This window comes from Alternaria conjuncta (genome assembly GCF_024043145.1).
Source record: "Alternaria conjuncta strain BMP 0040 chromosome Unknown scaffold_5, whole genome shotgun sequence".
Taxonomy (NCBI): domain Eukaryota; kingdom Fungi; phylum Ascomycota; class Dothideomycetes; order Pleosporales; family Pleosporaceae; genus Alternaria; species Alternaria conjuncta.
Window position 1 is genome coordinate 338935 of NW_026250094.1, and position 13629 is coordinate 352563.

The following is a 13629-nucleotide window of genomic DNA, read 5'->3' on the forward strand; positions in this document are numbered from 1 at the left end:
GTCTTCATAGCTGTTGATGTAGCCTCCACACGGTCTTATTTTTGTAGTAACATTCGACTTATTCGCATACGTAGGAGGTTAGGCGACTGGTTTATGATTCGTCGTTCATAATTCTCTTTGTTTCATCGGCACCTGTCATGTTTGTCGTGTGCAAGTGGATGAAAGAGGTGAATGAGATGAAAGCAGCCGCGGCCAGCGCACGGGCCCGCAGTTGCCTCGGTGACATCACAAACAAGCTGCGCAGACTTTCCCAAGTCTGCCTATCGCCCATCACAGCGACCACACGAGCCAACCCACGCCTGTCTCACGTCCGCCCTACAACTGTCTCAGTCGCCGGCCCCGCTCAACCGTAAACTTAATTCCGCGACAAAAAAGGACTCCACCACATCGACATGGCTGACGCGCGCGGAGAGTACTGGTACTATGAAGATGGCGTCGACCCCAGCAAGATAACGGTCCCGGAACTGAGGAGCATCCTGCTGCGACATGGCGTTACGTATCCGTCCTCGGCAAAGAAGCCCGCTCTGGTTGGCATGTTCGTCGACCTGGTCCTCCCTCAGAAGTCCAAAGTCCAGCGGATGCAGGCACACACGAAGCGATCGACGCGGGGCATCGTAGACGTCCCCTCCAGTTCAGCCAGTACGGTTGAGACAGACGACGCCGAGGACGAAACACTTATTGCGCCTACGCCTGCGAAGACGCGACGCACAACCCGACGAACCACGCGCGAGCCAACAGAGGAGGCAGAGGTGCCGGCACCACGCGCCAAGACACCCGCGCGCGCTGTCCCTGCCAAACACAGCAGAGCGCTTGAGCCCGAGGTGGATGAGAGGCCTGCAGCTAGGCGTACACGCAAGAGTGTCACTCCCGCGCCTAAAGAGCCCACGCCTGAGCCGGAAGCGTGGCATCGCAACGATGCTGCCAGCCCCTTCACCCAGGAAAACCCGTTCCAAAGCGGCAGCTCTCCTGCGGTCCCAGATACCACATCGCGCGACCGGCGTAGGAGAACTACTGGATTTGGTCAGCAGGAGCGGCGCAAGAGCGATGCGCACCGCCGGAGGACCGTCCAACCCAAGGCTGAACAACTAGACGAGGGCATCATGGTACCTACACGTGGAACGTTTGATGTGGCGGACCCACGTACACAGCATCAGGAAGACGATCTTGCAGATGCCGGCGAGGAGTTCACTCCAGAAGAGCAACTTGAACTAGTGCGCGAGCGTGCAAAGGCTGGCGAGGTCGACATTCTGCCTCCACGCAGACGGAGGCAAAAGGGCAAAGCCACTGGTACGATCAAAGCAATGGCCGGAACTCTGCTCCTCACAGCATCAGCCGCTTTCGCTGGCGTCTGGCGACAGGAAAAGATCGATGTTGGCTTTTGTGGCATCGGACGAGATGCTACTGGACTTGGTGGTATGGAGCTACCGAGCTGGGCAGACCAGCTCCTCCCGCAGTGTGAGCCCTGCCCACCACACGCGCAGTGTTTCCGCGGGTTGACTCTGAGGTGCGATCTCGATTTCATTATGAAGGACCATCCGCTGTCACTCGGTGGCCTGGTTCCTCTCCCTCCGACGTGTGAGCCAGACAGCGAGAAGACGCGGAAGGTGAATGGTATCGCGAACAAGGCAGTGGAGATTCTGCGACAACGCAAAGCCCAGTATGAGTGTGGGGAACCAGATGCGGCAGGGAATCCAGTGGAAAGCCCTGAAGTCAGCGAAGGAGATCTGAAGCAGCAGATGGCTTCTCAAAAGAGCAAGAGCTTGACAGACCAGGAGTTCAGTGAGCTGTTCGACAGAGCCTTTCCTGAACTGACTATGCGAGAGGAGATAGTCGAAAGCACCGATGGGTAAGTACCTCCTTTCCAGTTCTCCAACCACTTGTGCAACATTTCTGACGTGGAATTGTACTAATCAGTTACTCTTCCTTGGAAACAGAACAACAGGCGGACGACGTCTCGCATCCACCTCCCTCGCCAAGCTCTCCCTCTCCTGCAGCGTCCGAAGATCCCTCCGAGAATCCTTTGAACGACATCTTCTCCAAATTGTAACGATGCTCATTCTGATTGCCACTGGATCGTACGGAAAGTACGCATACACCAGTAACCGAGCAATGGAAGTTCGCGCGAAGCAACTCGCAAGCGACGCATACGATAGACTCCAGGACCAGGCCGCGTTGAGCTACTATGACCCTGGCGCCGAGAAGGGTATCAGTATGACACAACTGCGAGATGACGTCTTGAGGACTGAGTTCAACGCATCTCGCCGACAGAAGTTATGGACAAGGGTGCAGGCGAAGGTCGAAAAGAACAGCAACATCCGTGCAGGTGTCCGAACCACCGCGAGCGGCGACGTTGCTCGCATGTGGGAATGGGTCGGCCCTGTGAAGCGCATCGACGACGGACGGAGCCCTGAGAAGCGCGAGAGTGGCAGGTTCAGTCTTGGCATGGGTAGCAGCCCACTCTCCGCATCCAAGGATACGAAGGAGGTCCAGAAGTGGGAGGAGGGACATCCGATTTACTAGTCGTTACGCTCGCAGCTTTCATTTGTTTCCCATCGCGGGTTCATGGGTCAAGGATGATATATGATCAGGGATCTGCACTTTATTTGGCACGCATGATACCACAATTCAATTCTTACTTCGACTGCACTCCATCGTTTCAACACACTCAATGACTAGTGAATATGTTTGGGGATGGTCTGGTGCGTGCCCTCGACATCTTGGCTGTGGCTGGTGAGTGGCGCAGGTCTCGGCTTACTAACCTAGCCGAAGCCCACACAACGCTAGCAATATCGGCCCAGCGCGACCACAACACCTCCAGCAACACCGCCAACTTTTCGCTCATACTAACCACAGAGCAAAATCCGTCAAAATGGTGAGTGACATTCTTGTTGCCAGAGACATTGCGAAGGACCACGACCGGTGCGACGAGCGAACGAATCCACGAATCTTCGATGACGATGGCGAGGCGAATTCTCCGACCCCGCGACATTCGACACGATGATACCCCGTTAGAAGACCGAGATGTGGCGGAAGACACTTGATGCTGAGAGGATTGGGATTGTACAACGTCTTTTACAGAGGGCTGCTGGTGCGAAGGGACATGTGAGGACCTTGGCGTTGAAGAGGCGGCGACTCAACACGTACTCCATCACGGGCCCTTGGTATCGCGCCGCATCTGAACCCAGCTGTCGGGCGCAGTGTAGATGCTGGCATTTGATGGTCGCAACATCTCACCAGGATGATCTCAATCGCGACCTCCGCATCACCGCACATCCCTCGCCATCGCTTACGTCGGTCGCTCGCTTCGCATTCGTCGCCAGTACAGGAAATTGGGAATTTCAAAAGCATTGAGCCTGAATGCTGACTGTGACTTCCCAGGTCAACGTTCCCAAGACCCGCCGAACCTACTGCAAGGGCAAGAAGTGCATGAAGCACACCCAGCACAAGGTCACCCGTTAGTGATCCGCGTCCACACACTCGCATACCCGTATACTGAGACTGTGTAGAATACAAGGCAGGAAAGGCCTCTCTGTTCGCGCAGGGTAAGCGTCGTTATGACCGCAAGCAATCCGGTTACGGAGGTCAGACCAAGCCCGTCTTCCACAAGGTACGATCGCACGCATTCGAGCTCAAAAGATGAGTACTAACACCATGCAGAAAGCGAAGACCACCAAGAAGGTCGTTCTCCGTCTAGAGTGCACACAGTGCAAGACCAAGGCACAGGTAGGCTCCGCTCACCTTCTTCCACCTCGCAATCGCTAACATACTCGTAGCTCGCCCTCAAGCGATGCAAGCACTTCGAGCTCGGTGGTGACAAGAAGACCAAGGGTGCCGCTCTCGTCTTCTAAGCGTGTACCTTCTTTCTCTCTCTTTTGCTGGGCTCTCGGCGTAGTCTTCGGGCGGATGGAATGGACGGCTCTACCTTCGACTCAAGCAATGCATCAATCATCAGTGCGATAAGAATGAAGGCGTGTGAGGCGGAAGATCTGGCGACAAAAGGTCACCAGCCACGAATTTACGGACTGTAACCTACATATGCATCAAATGGAGCTCGATTGAAGGGACCGCAAAACATTTCCACTTAACGCAGGTAGTGACAGCGTGATCGGTGCCAAGTGATGGCTTCTGGATGCAGCAGGTACAGCCGCGCGGATCGTTACTGACGGAGTCATTTCTAAGTAGTGGCTACCCCTCCACCCCACTAACGCGTCGCGTCCTATCTTGTCGATTGGGTCAGACGCTACTTCTCATGTGAGTCTCCATCATCCTCTGGATTCCCCTCACACAATGGCTGATACTAAGAAAAGTGTCCTCATTATTGGCGGCGGCGCAGTCGGTGCCATTGCAGCCGTCAACCTCGAACTCGGCGGTCTCGCAACGGTGACCGTGGTGCTGCGATCTAACTACAACGTCGTCAAAGAGAAAGGATACACAATCGAAAGCTGCGACCATGGCAGATTGGATGAATGGAGACCTAGCGTTGGTATGTTGCAAACCTTATCAGCGATTCACCTGCCGATCCGCAACTACAAGAAGCTAACACACCCAAGTCCGCAACACCATCCCCAACCTTACCGAAGAAGACCTCCCACCATACGACTACGTCGTCCTCTGCACCAAAAACATCCCCGACGTCTCCCCCACCGCCGTCGACCTAATCACGCCAGCCCTGCCCAAAAACAGCAACAAAACCACTCTGATCCTCCTGCAAAATGGCCTCAACATCGAAAAGCCCTTCTTGCGCCCGCATCCCAACATCCCCATTCTCTCCGCTGTCTCCATGATCGGCAGCGCAGAACCCTCACCGGGCCACATCGTCCAAGACGAAGGCGATAAGCTGCTTATCGGCGCTTTCCCCACTTCCAACATTAATCCCGCTGTGCCGGAGCGTCGGGCTGAGGAGTTCGTGGCGTTGTATGGGAAAGGTGGGAAGACGGATTGTCAGTACTCGCCTAATGTTTTGCATGATAGGTGGAAGAAGCTGGTGTTCAATGCCTGTTTGAACCCGATTTGCGCGATTACGGGACTGGATGATGGGCGGCTGAGACTTGCTGATGGGGCGTTGGATGGGCTTGTGAGGCCGGCTATGCGAGAGATTGTTGCGGCTGCGAAGGCAGTTTGTGGTGTTGAGTTGGCGGAGGATGTGGTTGAGGCGACTATTCATCTTGATCCGTTGGAGAGCTATTTGAAGCCGAGCATGCAGCAGGATGTGGAGAAGGTGAGTCTAGTTCCTGACTCCGGTGGTTCAAGTGGGAAGAACGAGGTGCTAACGTTGATAGGGCAACTTCATCGAGTTTGAGAATCTGCTGGGTGAGCCGTTGAGGGCGGGTAAGGATGCTGGTGTTGCTATGCCGACGTTGGAGGTGCTTTACCAGCTTGCCAAGGCGATTCAGTGGCGGATGAAGGAGAGCAGGGGACTTATTGAAGTGTCGAAGAAGAAATAGCACGGTTAAGCTGACATGTTGACTCTTGGTCTTGTACATGGTATTATCAGCTCCACATGTACTGTATCAAGTACGGATTGGTAGAGTACTAGAGATTATGACAAGAACTTGGAATGACTATCGAAGATGTGTGGTATTTCTTCGAAGCTTTTCAGCCTATTGCTAGCATGCTGTCTAAGACAAAGAGAAAGCTCCAATCTACCCCACTTGACCGACTATCAGTATCGTGACTCTTTTTCGATACACGCCAACCTAGGAAAACCCCGAACACCCTGGAGTCTACGTTGACGTTAGATCACCTACTTTGCAAGTTGTTGGTGTCATGTAGTCTGCAGACCTGTTCAGGTTTTTTCTTGTATGAGGTAGATATGGAAACCAAGGGCCAGGTATCATCGTCGAGATATCGGGTCCCAGCAGGAGACCGAGAATATATTCAGGCCTTGTCGACTAGATGCGACACCCTCCAGTTCTCTCTCTAGATACCATACTCCATCCACTCTCTCAAGTACTTATTGCCGATCCACTGCTCTGCCTCTAGAATAACCTCGCCATCTTCCGCAACTCTGTGATTTGCCTTGATGACGGGTACTGTGAAGTTCGCAGGTAAGGTGGGGAAGTACCTTAAGTTCTCGGCCTGCAGTTGCGCCAAGTGTACTTTTGGGCCTTTACATGGCTCTCTCCATTTCTTTCCAGATTCTTTCAACATAGTATGTTCGGGTTCGTCGAAAATAAGGTATTTGGTGCTTTCGCCACGGTATGCATAGTAAATGGATAGAGCCGCCATAAAGAAGAAGACAACGTCGTAGTGCCGGCGATTGGCGTATGTCCAGAAAGGGTGATAACACTTGACTCTCATAGTGGGGATGTCGTTGCAGAGTCGGGCGAGGCGTGCGACAGCCTCCGCGCTCTCACTATCGAAGCACTTTGGATCATACTTGTCGCATGTGATGCTGATGGTCTTAATCCAGGACCTTTTGGCAATAGATATCGACGACACCCAGGCAGTAAGCATGTCGGACGGAGACTCATGTCCGGAAGCCTCAGACAATGTGACTTCGTTGAACTTGAGCTCTAAACCAGCAGTCTCTGCATACAACTGCTTGTTAACATACTTGAGCTGGTTGTATTCGACAAGCTTCTCGTCATCCCCCTGCTGGAAAGGTGCCTCGCGATGGTAGAGGTACGGCTTGTCTTCTCCATCCTTAGGCATGCGGTAATGCAGCGGCTCTGAGTGGGTGAGAGCAAGTTGGTAGATCGTGTTGCGGAGCTCGGCCGGCAAGTCCAGAAGAAGCGAGGTGTTGGCCATCGTGGTGCGATAGTGGTTGAGACTTGTTTTCGGGAGATGAGGAAATTCAGTCGGGTTGGGGCTGCAATTGACACAAGAAATTGTGCTTGAGACTCGGTTGACTAGTGGCCGGTTGTCGTTCCAAGGTTCGCTCTGCGCCGCCTAAACTGGAAGGGGGTGCTTCCCTCCACCTACACTTCAACAATACGGCAATACAGCTCGTCTCTCACCCAACAGGCCCGCACTCTTCGGGTGAATGCGTCACTACCTCCATGTTCCCCTACACGCCATTCACTTCTTGCACTCACTGGGGCTGACTTCGACTACATCTCCTTCACTTTGGGTTCAGTCCCGAAACTAAATCGTGTCATCTACTCGACCAGACTATGACCAACATACCGGCTTGTAACGCAGAGCTCATGTATGGGTACGTCGGTGTCGTGATCAGCAAGCTAACTTCTGTAACATCACGTGCAAACTCAAAACCCAACTACACCTGGGCAGGGCTGCGTAAAGCGTGTCGTACGATTCCAATATACGTAAAAGTGGTCAGAGTCCACAGCAGGTTTAGGGCTGAGTCGGTGTTGCGATACCTCGGCGAAATTCTTCAGCAGCCGATGGAGTGGAAACAACCATGTTGACGAGACGAGGCATTTCCACTCATCTCGATCAGGATGGGTTCGGCATGGCTATTCGATCGGAGAAGGCGACGCTGGTGGAAGCGTGACCATCCGAAGCAAGGCCGGAGGAGTTGGCGATTGGATAGTCATGGGTTCGCGTCGTGGGAGTGGAGGGGAGTTCCTGAAAGCAGAGCGGGCCATGGCCCTGCCGCTGCAAGGGCATGAAGATCTTTATCGTAAAACCGGTAGAGGCGGAAGATCTTGGGCGCTGACAACGTCGCCATTGCAGGGTAAACCAGGTTTTAGTGGGCTGAGGAGCGGAACCGAGGTGGCGGTGCAGTTCGGCTCATGTCATGCTTGGCGAATGACGAGTGACGACGCTGTGAACCAACTGGGCTGCTGGCCACGACTGGCAAGAGTCAAGAATCTTCTTAACCTCCGCACGTGAACCACCCTACCCATCACCTGTCGCTCCTGTGACTCTTCCCTACGCCTCGCGCACCTCACCTGGCCACCGACCCAACAACAACCATTCTTGAGCGCTTTCGAGCGCGCGCGCCTAGGCTTGGAATCCACTCAGCCACGCTTTGCTGCTTAGTATCACGACCAGATCAGCACTTTTCAGCCGCGAAATCAGCCCACCGACAACAGATAGCTTGATAACCTCAGGCATCAGCGCTTCCCCAGGCCTGACTCTATGCACACAAACGCGCCTGACCAGGCTGAACATCAACAACACCTCGGCACAGCCAGCGCATACCGTATACCGAAAATGGCGCTCAACGGAGTGCGCCGGAAAGACACGACCAAGGGGCCGCCGCTGCGCGTTCTGTCGTTAGGTATGTTGGTGATATGATGTAAGGCCTCAGTATGGCAGGTGCTAACCCATGTGACAGACGGCGGCGGTGTGCGGGGGTACTCCATGCTCATCATCCTCCAGGAATTGATGCACCGAACTTTTGTCGAAACCGAAGGCAGAGCCCCAAAACGGCACGAAGTACCCAAGCCATGCGAACACTTCGACCTCATTGTCGGCACCGGCACCGGAGGCTTGATCGCCATCATGCTGGGGCGGCTGAGAATGGACGTTGAGACCTGCAAGGACGTCTACGTGCGCATGACGAGGAGAGTCTTCGAGACCGACAAGACATTTGCCGGCATACCGTATCGATCGACGTTATTCAAGGCGTCGAAGCTGGAGGAGGCCATCATGCAATGCGTGCGCGAACACACAATCTACGACGACGAGGGTAACGACAATCACAACGGGCAGGATGCACCGCCCATGACCCCCGGGAGCGCAATATCGGGCCGCATGCAAAGAAGCGCTAGTAATGCCAGCAACTACAGTCAGATTGGCATGACTCCCGTGAATATGCGCATAGCCGCCATGAAGTGGGGAAACCCTCACGCCCAGCTATACGACAACAGAGAAGAGCGCACTAAGACGTGAGTAGGACGCATGTCGTTAATATGTCAATGCGCTAACTGTCTGCAGTGCCATCACAGCCGTCTACAAAGGCACCAAAAAGTCTGGCAACGGCCAGGTTCTCCTCCGCTCCTACGATTCCCGTAAAGAACCTCCAATCGAACCAAACGCCACGATATGGCAAGCCGGCCGAGCAACTTGCGCGACCGCCCTAGCATTCAAGCCAATCCAGATCGGCCAATCCGTCTTCCTCGATGAAGGCTCCGGTAAATACAACCCAGCGCCTATGGCTCTCGACGAAGCTGTTTGCAACGAATGGCCTGGGCGCGAAGTTGGCGTTTTCATAAGCATAGGCACCGGAAAGCGGCCAGAAGGCACGAACGCACAACAGCATCTGTGGTGGGAAGGCTTCGTTTCCGGCGGCATGGGCGACTTTGCAGAGGCGAGACGGAAATTGATCCAGAAGATTGAAGACTGCGAACGGACACACAAGGAGATGAAGGATCACCTTGCGAAAAGACAAGTCAACCCTGAGAACTACTACCGCTTGAACGTCAACGTCGGTGTGGGGGAGTTCGGAATGAATGAGTGGAATGCACTCGCGGAAATCAGCACGAACACACGCATGTACTTGGCGGACAAGGGAGTACAAGGCATGACGCTTGACTCGGCAGCAAAGATCGCAAGGATACACTTCGCAAAAGTGCGATGGGAGCGCGCAGCCAAGGGAGAGTCGCCATTCTCGCCAGGCGCTCAAGCACCGAACAAGCCTCTTCCTACCGTCCCGGATCCAGCGCCCATGGCAGTCGAACTACCAGCGGAGGAGCTCGCGCCAGAATACTACACAAACATACATCCCGCCTTCCGCCCTCCGCCAGAACCGCGCCGGCCATCAGACAACGACAAGTTCCTGGTTGTGTCATCAGACGAATATCCGCAATCAGCGGCGAGTACAGATGGATTCAGCGACTTCCATCCCCGGCATTCAGGTGAACTAGTGTCGCCAGGACGTCGCTCAGATGAGCAATTCTCAGCGGGACGTCCAGTATCCTGGATGAGCTCTGCGCCTAGCTGGGATGATCGCATGTCCAACGCTCCACCTAGACCACCTAAGACACCTTTGCAGGATGGACTTCACCCACCGCCTCTATCCGGTGCACGCACATCACCCCCCTCTGGCTCTCACTTCGCAAGACCCCCTCCAGGTGCACCACTACCGTACCCGGATACAGACGGCCCGCCACCAATTGTCAACAAGGCGACGAAACCGGATTATACACGGTAAACGAGTGCGAGGTCGATCTTCTTTTTGCATATATGCTTGAATGGTGTGTGGAGTCTTGCATGGCCTATCTCTACGAAGGAGCGCCCATATCACGATGTTTCACGGCTGATAGTTTGTTGAGAGAATAGTTTAGATACCCATCGAAGTTTTCTTTGTTTCGCTCAATGTCATGAACTTTTTGCATAAATCATCGTCTTTCCATGTTGCTTCTCATGTCTCGCAATGCTCAAAAGATTTGGAGCTGCCCATATGTGCTGATCAGAATACATGCATGACCGAATCGCTTCGCTGCATCAACGTCGCCAAGATGTCAATAACTGAAGCTCGCAAGGATCAACCGACCGTCCACTCAGATGTCTTCCTCAAGATCTTCCTCCTTAGGCTCAGGCTTGACGGGAGTGACTTCCTCCTCCTCATCACCGACGACATCCTCAGAAACCTTCTTCTTGCGACCACGCTTGGCAGGAGTGACTTCACCCTCTCCGTCAGCAGCAGCCTCGCCCTTCGCCTTGCGCTTGCGCGGAGTAGGAGTCTTCTTGGGGGTATCCTCCTCAATGGGGTTGCCCGACATAAGAGCCTCCAACTCGTTCTTGAGGGTATCCTTGAGGCGGCCCATCATGCGTTGACAGGCGATGACGGAACGGCCGGCGGGGCGGGGCGTATTCTGTTCGTTGTGTTAGTTCGCAGTGTTGAGAAGGGAAAGTTCTAGTTGGGGATTACTAACATTGTAGTCAAAGGTGACGTTGGATTTCTCGATGAGTGCGAAGAGGTAGACGAGCTGTAATTCTTTGTCAGCATGTATGGTGTGGAGGGTGGGAAGCGACATACACGCTCCTTATCTGTCCAGGCAGTGAGGGCCTTGCCGCTATTGGCGCCTGACATGATGAAGCGATTGACGGACGGTACTGGATTGTAATTAAGTGTGTTGAAGGTGTTGTGCTGTGCGGTGGACAGAAGATGGTATGAAGTACGAGGCAGTAGAAAGGAAGAAGCTGGGAGGTGGCAGAGTGGTTTATGTGTGGAGGTCGCGCTGTTGTGACGGTGAGGATGAGCTTGGCACTGGCGGCTACCAGGTGAAGGTGAGTTCTGGCACACGTGGGTCATTCGGGGTTGGGAGATTGCAACGCTTTGGTAAGTGAGGGATTTAATATGGTAGAACGTATCAAGCAGGTACGTGGTTTCAATACTGGTTTGATTTGTTCAAAATGCCTATGATGCATATGCCCTATGAAAGCTGACTATGCAGCTAAACAAGACCGGCGGAGCATTCAAAGTATGCCGTGAACCTATTCCGAACGCCAGACGCTGAGATGCGTTACAGAACGCTCAAGTCGATCGCCTCTTCTCCATGCCTGCAATGCCACGGTGATCGGGATGGATGTTCAGATATCCTCAGCCTCTTTCAGGATGTCGTCGTCATCATCGTCCTTGACCTCCTCCTTGACAGTCTCATCCTCCAGATCCTCCTCAACCTCCGGAGTAGGCTCCTTCTTCTTTTTCGGACGGCCGCGACCTTTCTTAGGAGTGACTTCGGCGTCACCACCGTCCTCGTCAGTCTTAGCTTTGCGCTTGCGGGGTGTTGCGGCCTTCTTGGGTGTGACCTCAGAAACAGGCACTCCCGCCTCCATGGCCTCCCACTCCGGCTTGAGAACGTTCTTGAGTGCGTTAATCTTCTGCTTGAAACCACTGGCGTTGCGACCGGCTGGGTAACAGCCCTCCTACGTCACGTTAGCGGGGAGTACTCTGTGCATTACAAAAGTCAGAATAGGACTTACGTTGTAGTTGAAGACAGAGCCGTTCTTGTTGACGAGGTAGAGCAGACTGGAGAGCTAGTCAAGGTCAGCATCGCGCGATTGACAGAGTGCAGCTGCCATTAGGTACTCACCAAGTCACGGTCACTCCATCCGGTACCCGTGGCCTTCTTGGTATCCGACATGATTTGTTGGTCGTTTGTGTTGGTTTTGTTTACTGGATGGTCCGTAGTGCGGAGGAGTGTGGAAGAGAAGATGAACTGAGGGAGGTGGAAGTTGGAGGAGAGGCGGCTCAGACTGATGTATATAATCAAGGTGAGAGGACCGCCAAGCGTCCAGATTGACCAGAGCTTGAGCTCACCGTGAGTTCGTAAAGAGTAAACGCGGCACGTGGTGCATGGTGCAATGTGCATCATACGTGGTGAAGGTGAGTCAGTTGCTCACAGCAACGCGATAGCCGCCCTATGGATCGTGTATGCTGTGCCGATTCGCTTCAATGGTTCTCAAAGAACGCGAAGTACACATTCTTCAAGCTATCATGATGTATTCCATAGGTATGCGACATGTTGCACTGATTACCTACCCTATTTTGATAGGCACCCGGCGTTGAGACGCGATAGCAAGGCTCAGTCTCGATGAAAACCATCAAATATCGCAGATGCACTTACATGTTCTGAGAGTAAAGTAGCCGCCACGAATAGCTCTTAAGATAGTTTGCGAACTTCTTGCTAGTACGTGTCCTCCTTGCTACACTTTGGCTAAGACGATTTCGAGACATTGTATTATTCGTGCTAACGGCCTGATAGATAGGTTTTCCCATTGCCAGATGTAGATTGAAAGACAAAGTTGGAGTGGAACTGACAAAGTGACCGACGAAGATGCAGCCCAGGATAGCAGAATGTACAAAACCTACCTGGACAGTGTATAAGAAACCATACCCAAGTGAGCTTCCCACCGTCGCAAAGAAATGTTTGCAAGTGCCGAATTGTCTAAAATAGTCGTCTCCATCCACAACGTCTTTTAGAATGGTGCTTGGTATAGAACTTCCTGTCTCGATATCAATTTTTGCGTCCAAGCACTCATACCATACACAACGTCAAGGCTGCGATATCAGATCGCATCAAATCCAATAACATGGGGATCACCTGTAAAAAGACGAGGTATCGCCCTGGTCGAAAGCAAAAAAGCACCCCATACCCAAAACAGGCAGTCAAACACGGCCACACACTAGCAGCTGCCAGCCACCTCAACCACCAAGTCGTCCCGATTCGACCCGCTCTGACCATCACGTATGCGGCATGCGAACCATTGAATCAGTGCGTACCGGTGGATGTGGGTCCGGGGTAGAAGCGGGCCTTCCCGTGCGTCGATGAGCCACCGCATGCGGCACCGAGGCTGGCATGGGTCTGTGCCTACTATAGTTCGAGGGGTTTTGATAAGGGTTCGCGTGGTGTACGGGATTGGTCGGGTTGATAAGAGGAGGTGTTCGAGGCGTGCGGATCGTCTTATCGTCTTACTGTATCTTTGTGAGATCAGACGGCGGATGAGGGGTCGGACAGTGAGGGGGTCCGCATCGGGGGGCTGTTGGGCGGTTTGGGTGTTCTCAACAGATACTCTCTCCTTGGAAGTTATGCTAGCTATCCGATGTGACACTAGGGTGAAGATAGACATTGATCATGGCCGCTTGAAGTCACAGGAACGAAGTCAGGGAGATAGCAAATATTGTCCATAACATAATGTATTGTCATTCCAGTGCGCTCAGCTGCACCAGGTCGGAGGTATCTAGGTGTACTACAAGTTATCGTGCGAAGCGAT

General features: G+C 53.4%; 7 protein-coding genes across 7 annotated transcripts; 4 read left to right on the forward strand and 3 right to left on the reverse strand.

The window, feature by feature from the left end:
* Positions 1 to 392: 392 nt before the first annotated feature.
* Positions 393 to 2520, forward strand: J4E85_003782 (uncharacterized protein; the record flags this gene model as incomplete). Its single annotated transcript, XM_051468048.1, has 2 exons — positions 393 to 1846; positions 1935 to 2520. The coding sequence occupies 2 exons, from the start codon at positions 393 to 395 to the stop codon at positions 2518 to 2520; spliced, it is 2040 nt and encodes a 679-aa protein (XP_051327640.1).
* Positions 2521 to 3357: 837 nt separating this feature from the next.
* On the forward strand, positions 3358 to 3848 carry RPL44 (40s ribosomal protein L44e; the record flags this gene model as incomplete). The annotated part of the gene is made up of 4 exons (XM_051468049.1): positions 3358 to 3454; positions 3507 to 3607; positions 3658 to 3723; positions 3774 to 3848. 4 exons carry the CDS (start codon positions 3358 to 3360, stop codon positions 3846 to 3848), a joined length of 339 nt encoding a protein of 112 aa, XP_051327641.1.
* A 439-nt stretch (positions 3849 to 4287) lies between these two features.
* Positions 4288 to 5444, forward strand: J4E85_003784 (uncharacterized protein; the record flags this gene model as incomplete). Its single annotated transcript, XM_051468050.1, has 3 exons — positions 4288 to 4483; positions 4551 to 5218; positions 5280 to 5444. The coding sequence occupies 3 exons, from the start codon at positions 4288 to 4290 to the stop codon at positions 5442 to 5444; spliced, it is 1029 nt and encodes a 342-aa protein (XP_051327642.1).
* Positions 5445 to 5919: 475 nt separating this feature from the next.
* J4E85_003785 (uncharacterized protein) lies at positions 5920 to 6750 on the reverse strand (the record flags this gene model as incomplete). Its single annotated transcript, XM_051468051.1, has 1 exon — positions 5920 to 6750. One exon carries the CDS (start codon positions 6748 to 6750, stop codon positions 5920 to 5922), a length of 831 nt encoding a protein of 276 aa, XP_051327643.1.
* Positions 6751 to 8121: 1371 nt separating this feature from the next.
* On the forward strand, positions 8122 to 10063 carry J4E85_003786 (uncharacterized protein; the record flags this gene model as incomplete). Its single annotated transcript, XM_051468052.1, has 3 exons — positions 8122 to 8188; positions 8246 to 8798; positions 8848 to 10063. The coding sequence occupies 3 exons, from the start codon at positions 8122 to 8124 to the stop codon at positions 10061 to 10063; spliced, it is 1836 nt and encodes a 611-aa protein (XP_051327644.1).
* Positions 10064 to 10412: 349 nt separating this feature from the next.
* Positions 10413 to 10945, reverse strand: J4E85_003787 (uncharacterized protein; the record flags this gene model as incomplete). The annotated part of the gene is made up of 3 exons (XM_051468053.1): positions 10413 to 10727; positions 10788 to 10841; positions 10892 to 10945. 3 exons carry the CDS (start codon positions 10943 to 10945, stop codon positions 10413 to 10415), a joined length of 423 nt encoding a protein of 140 aa, XP_051327645.1.
* Positions 10946 to 11445: 500 nt separating this feature from the next.
* Positions 11446 to 11999, reverse strand: J4E85_003788 (uncharacterized protein; the record flags this gene model as incomplete). Its single annotated transcript, XM_051468054.1, has 3 exons — positions 11446 to 11781; positions 11839 to 11892; positions 11949 to 11999. The coding sequence occupies 3 exons, from the start codon at positions 11997 to 11999 to the stop codon at positions 11446 to 11448; spliced, it is 441 nt and encodes a 146-aa protein (XP_051327646.1).
* Positions 12000 to 13629: the final 1630 nt, after the last annotated feature.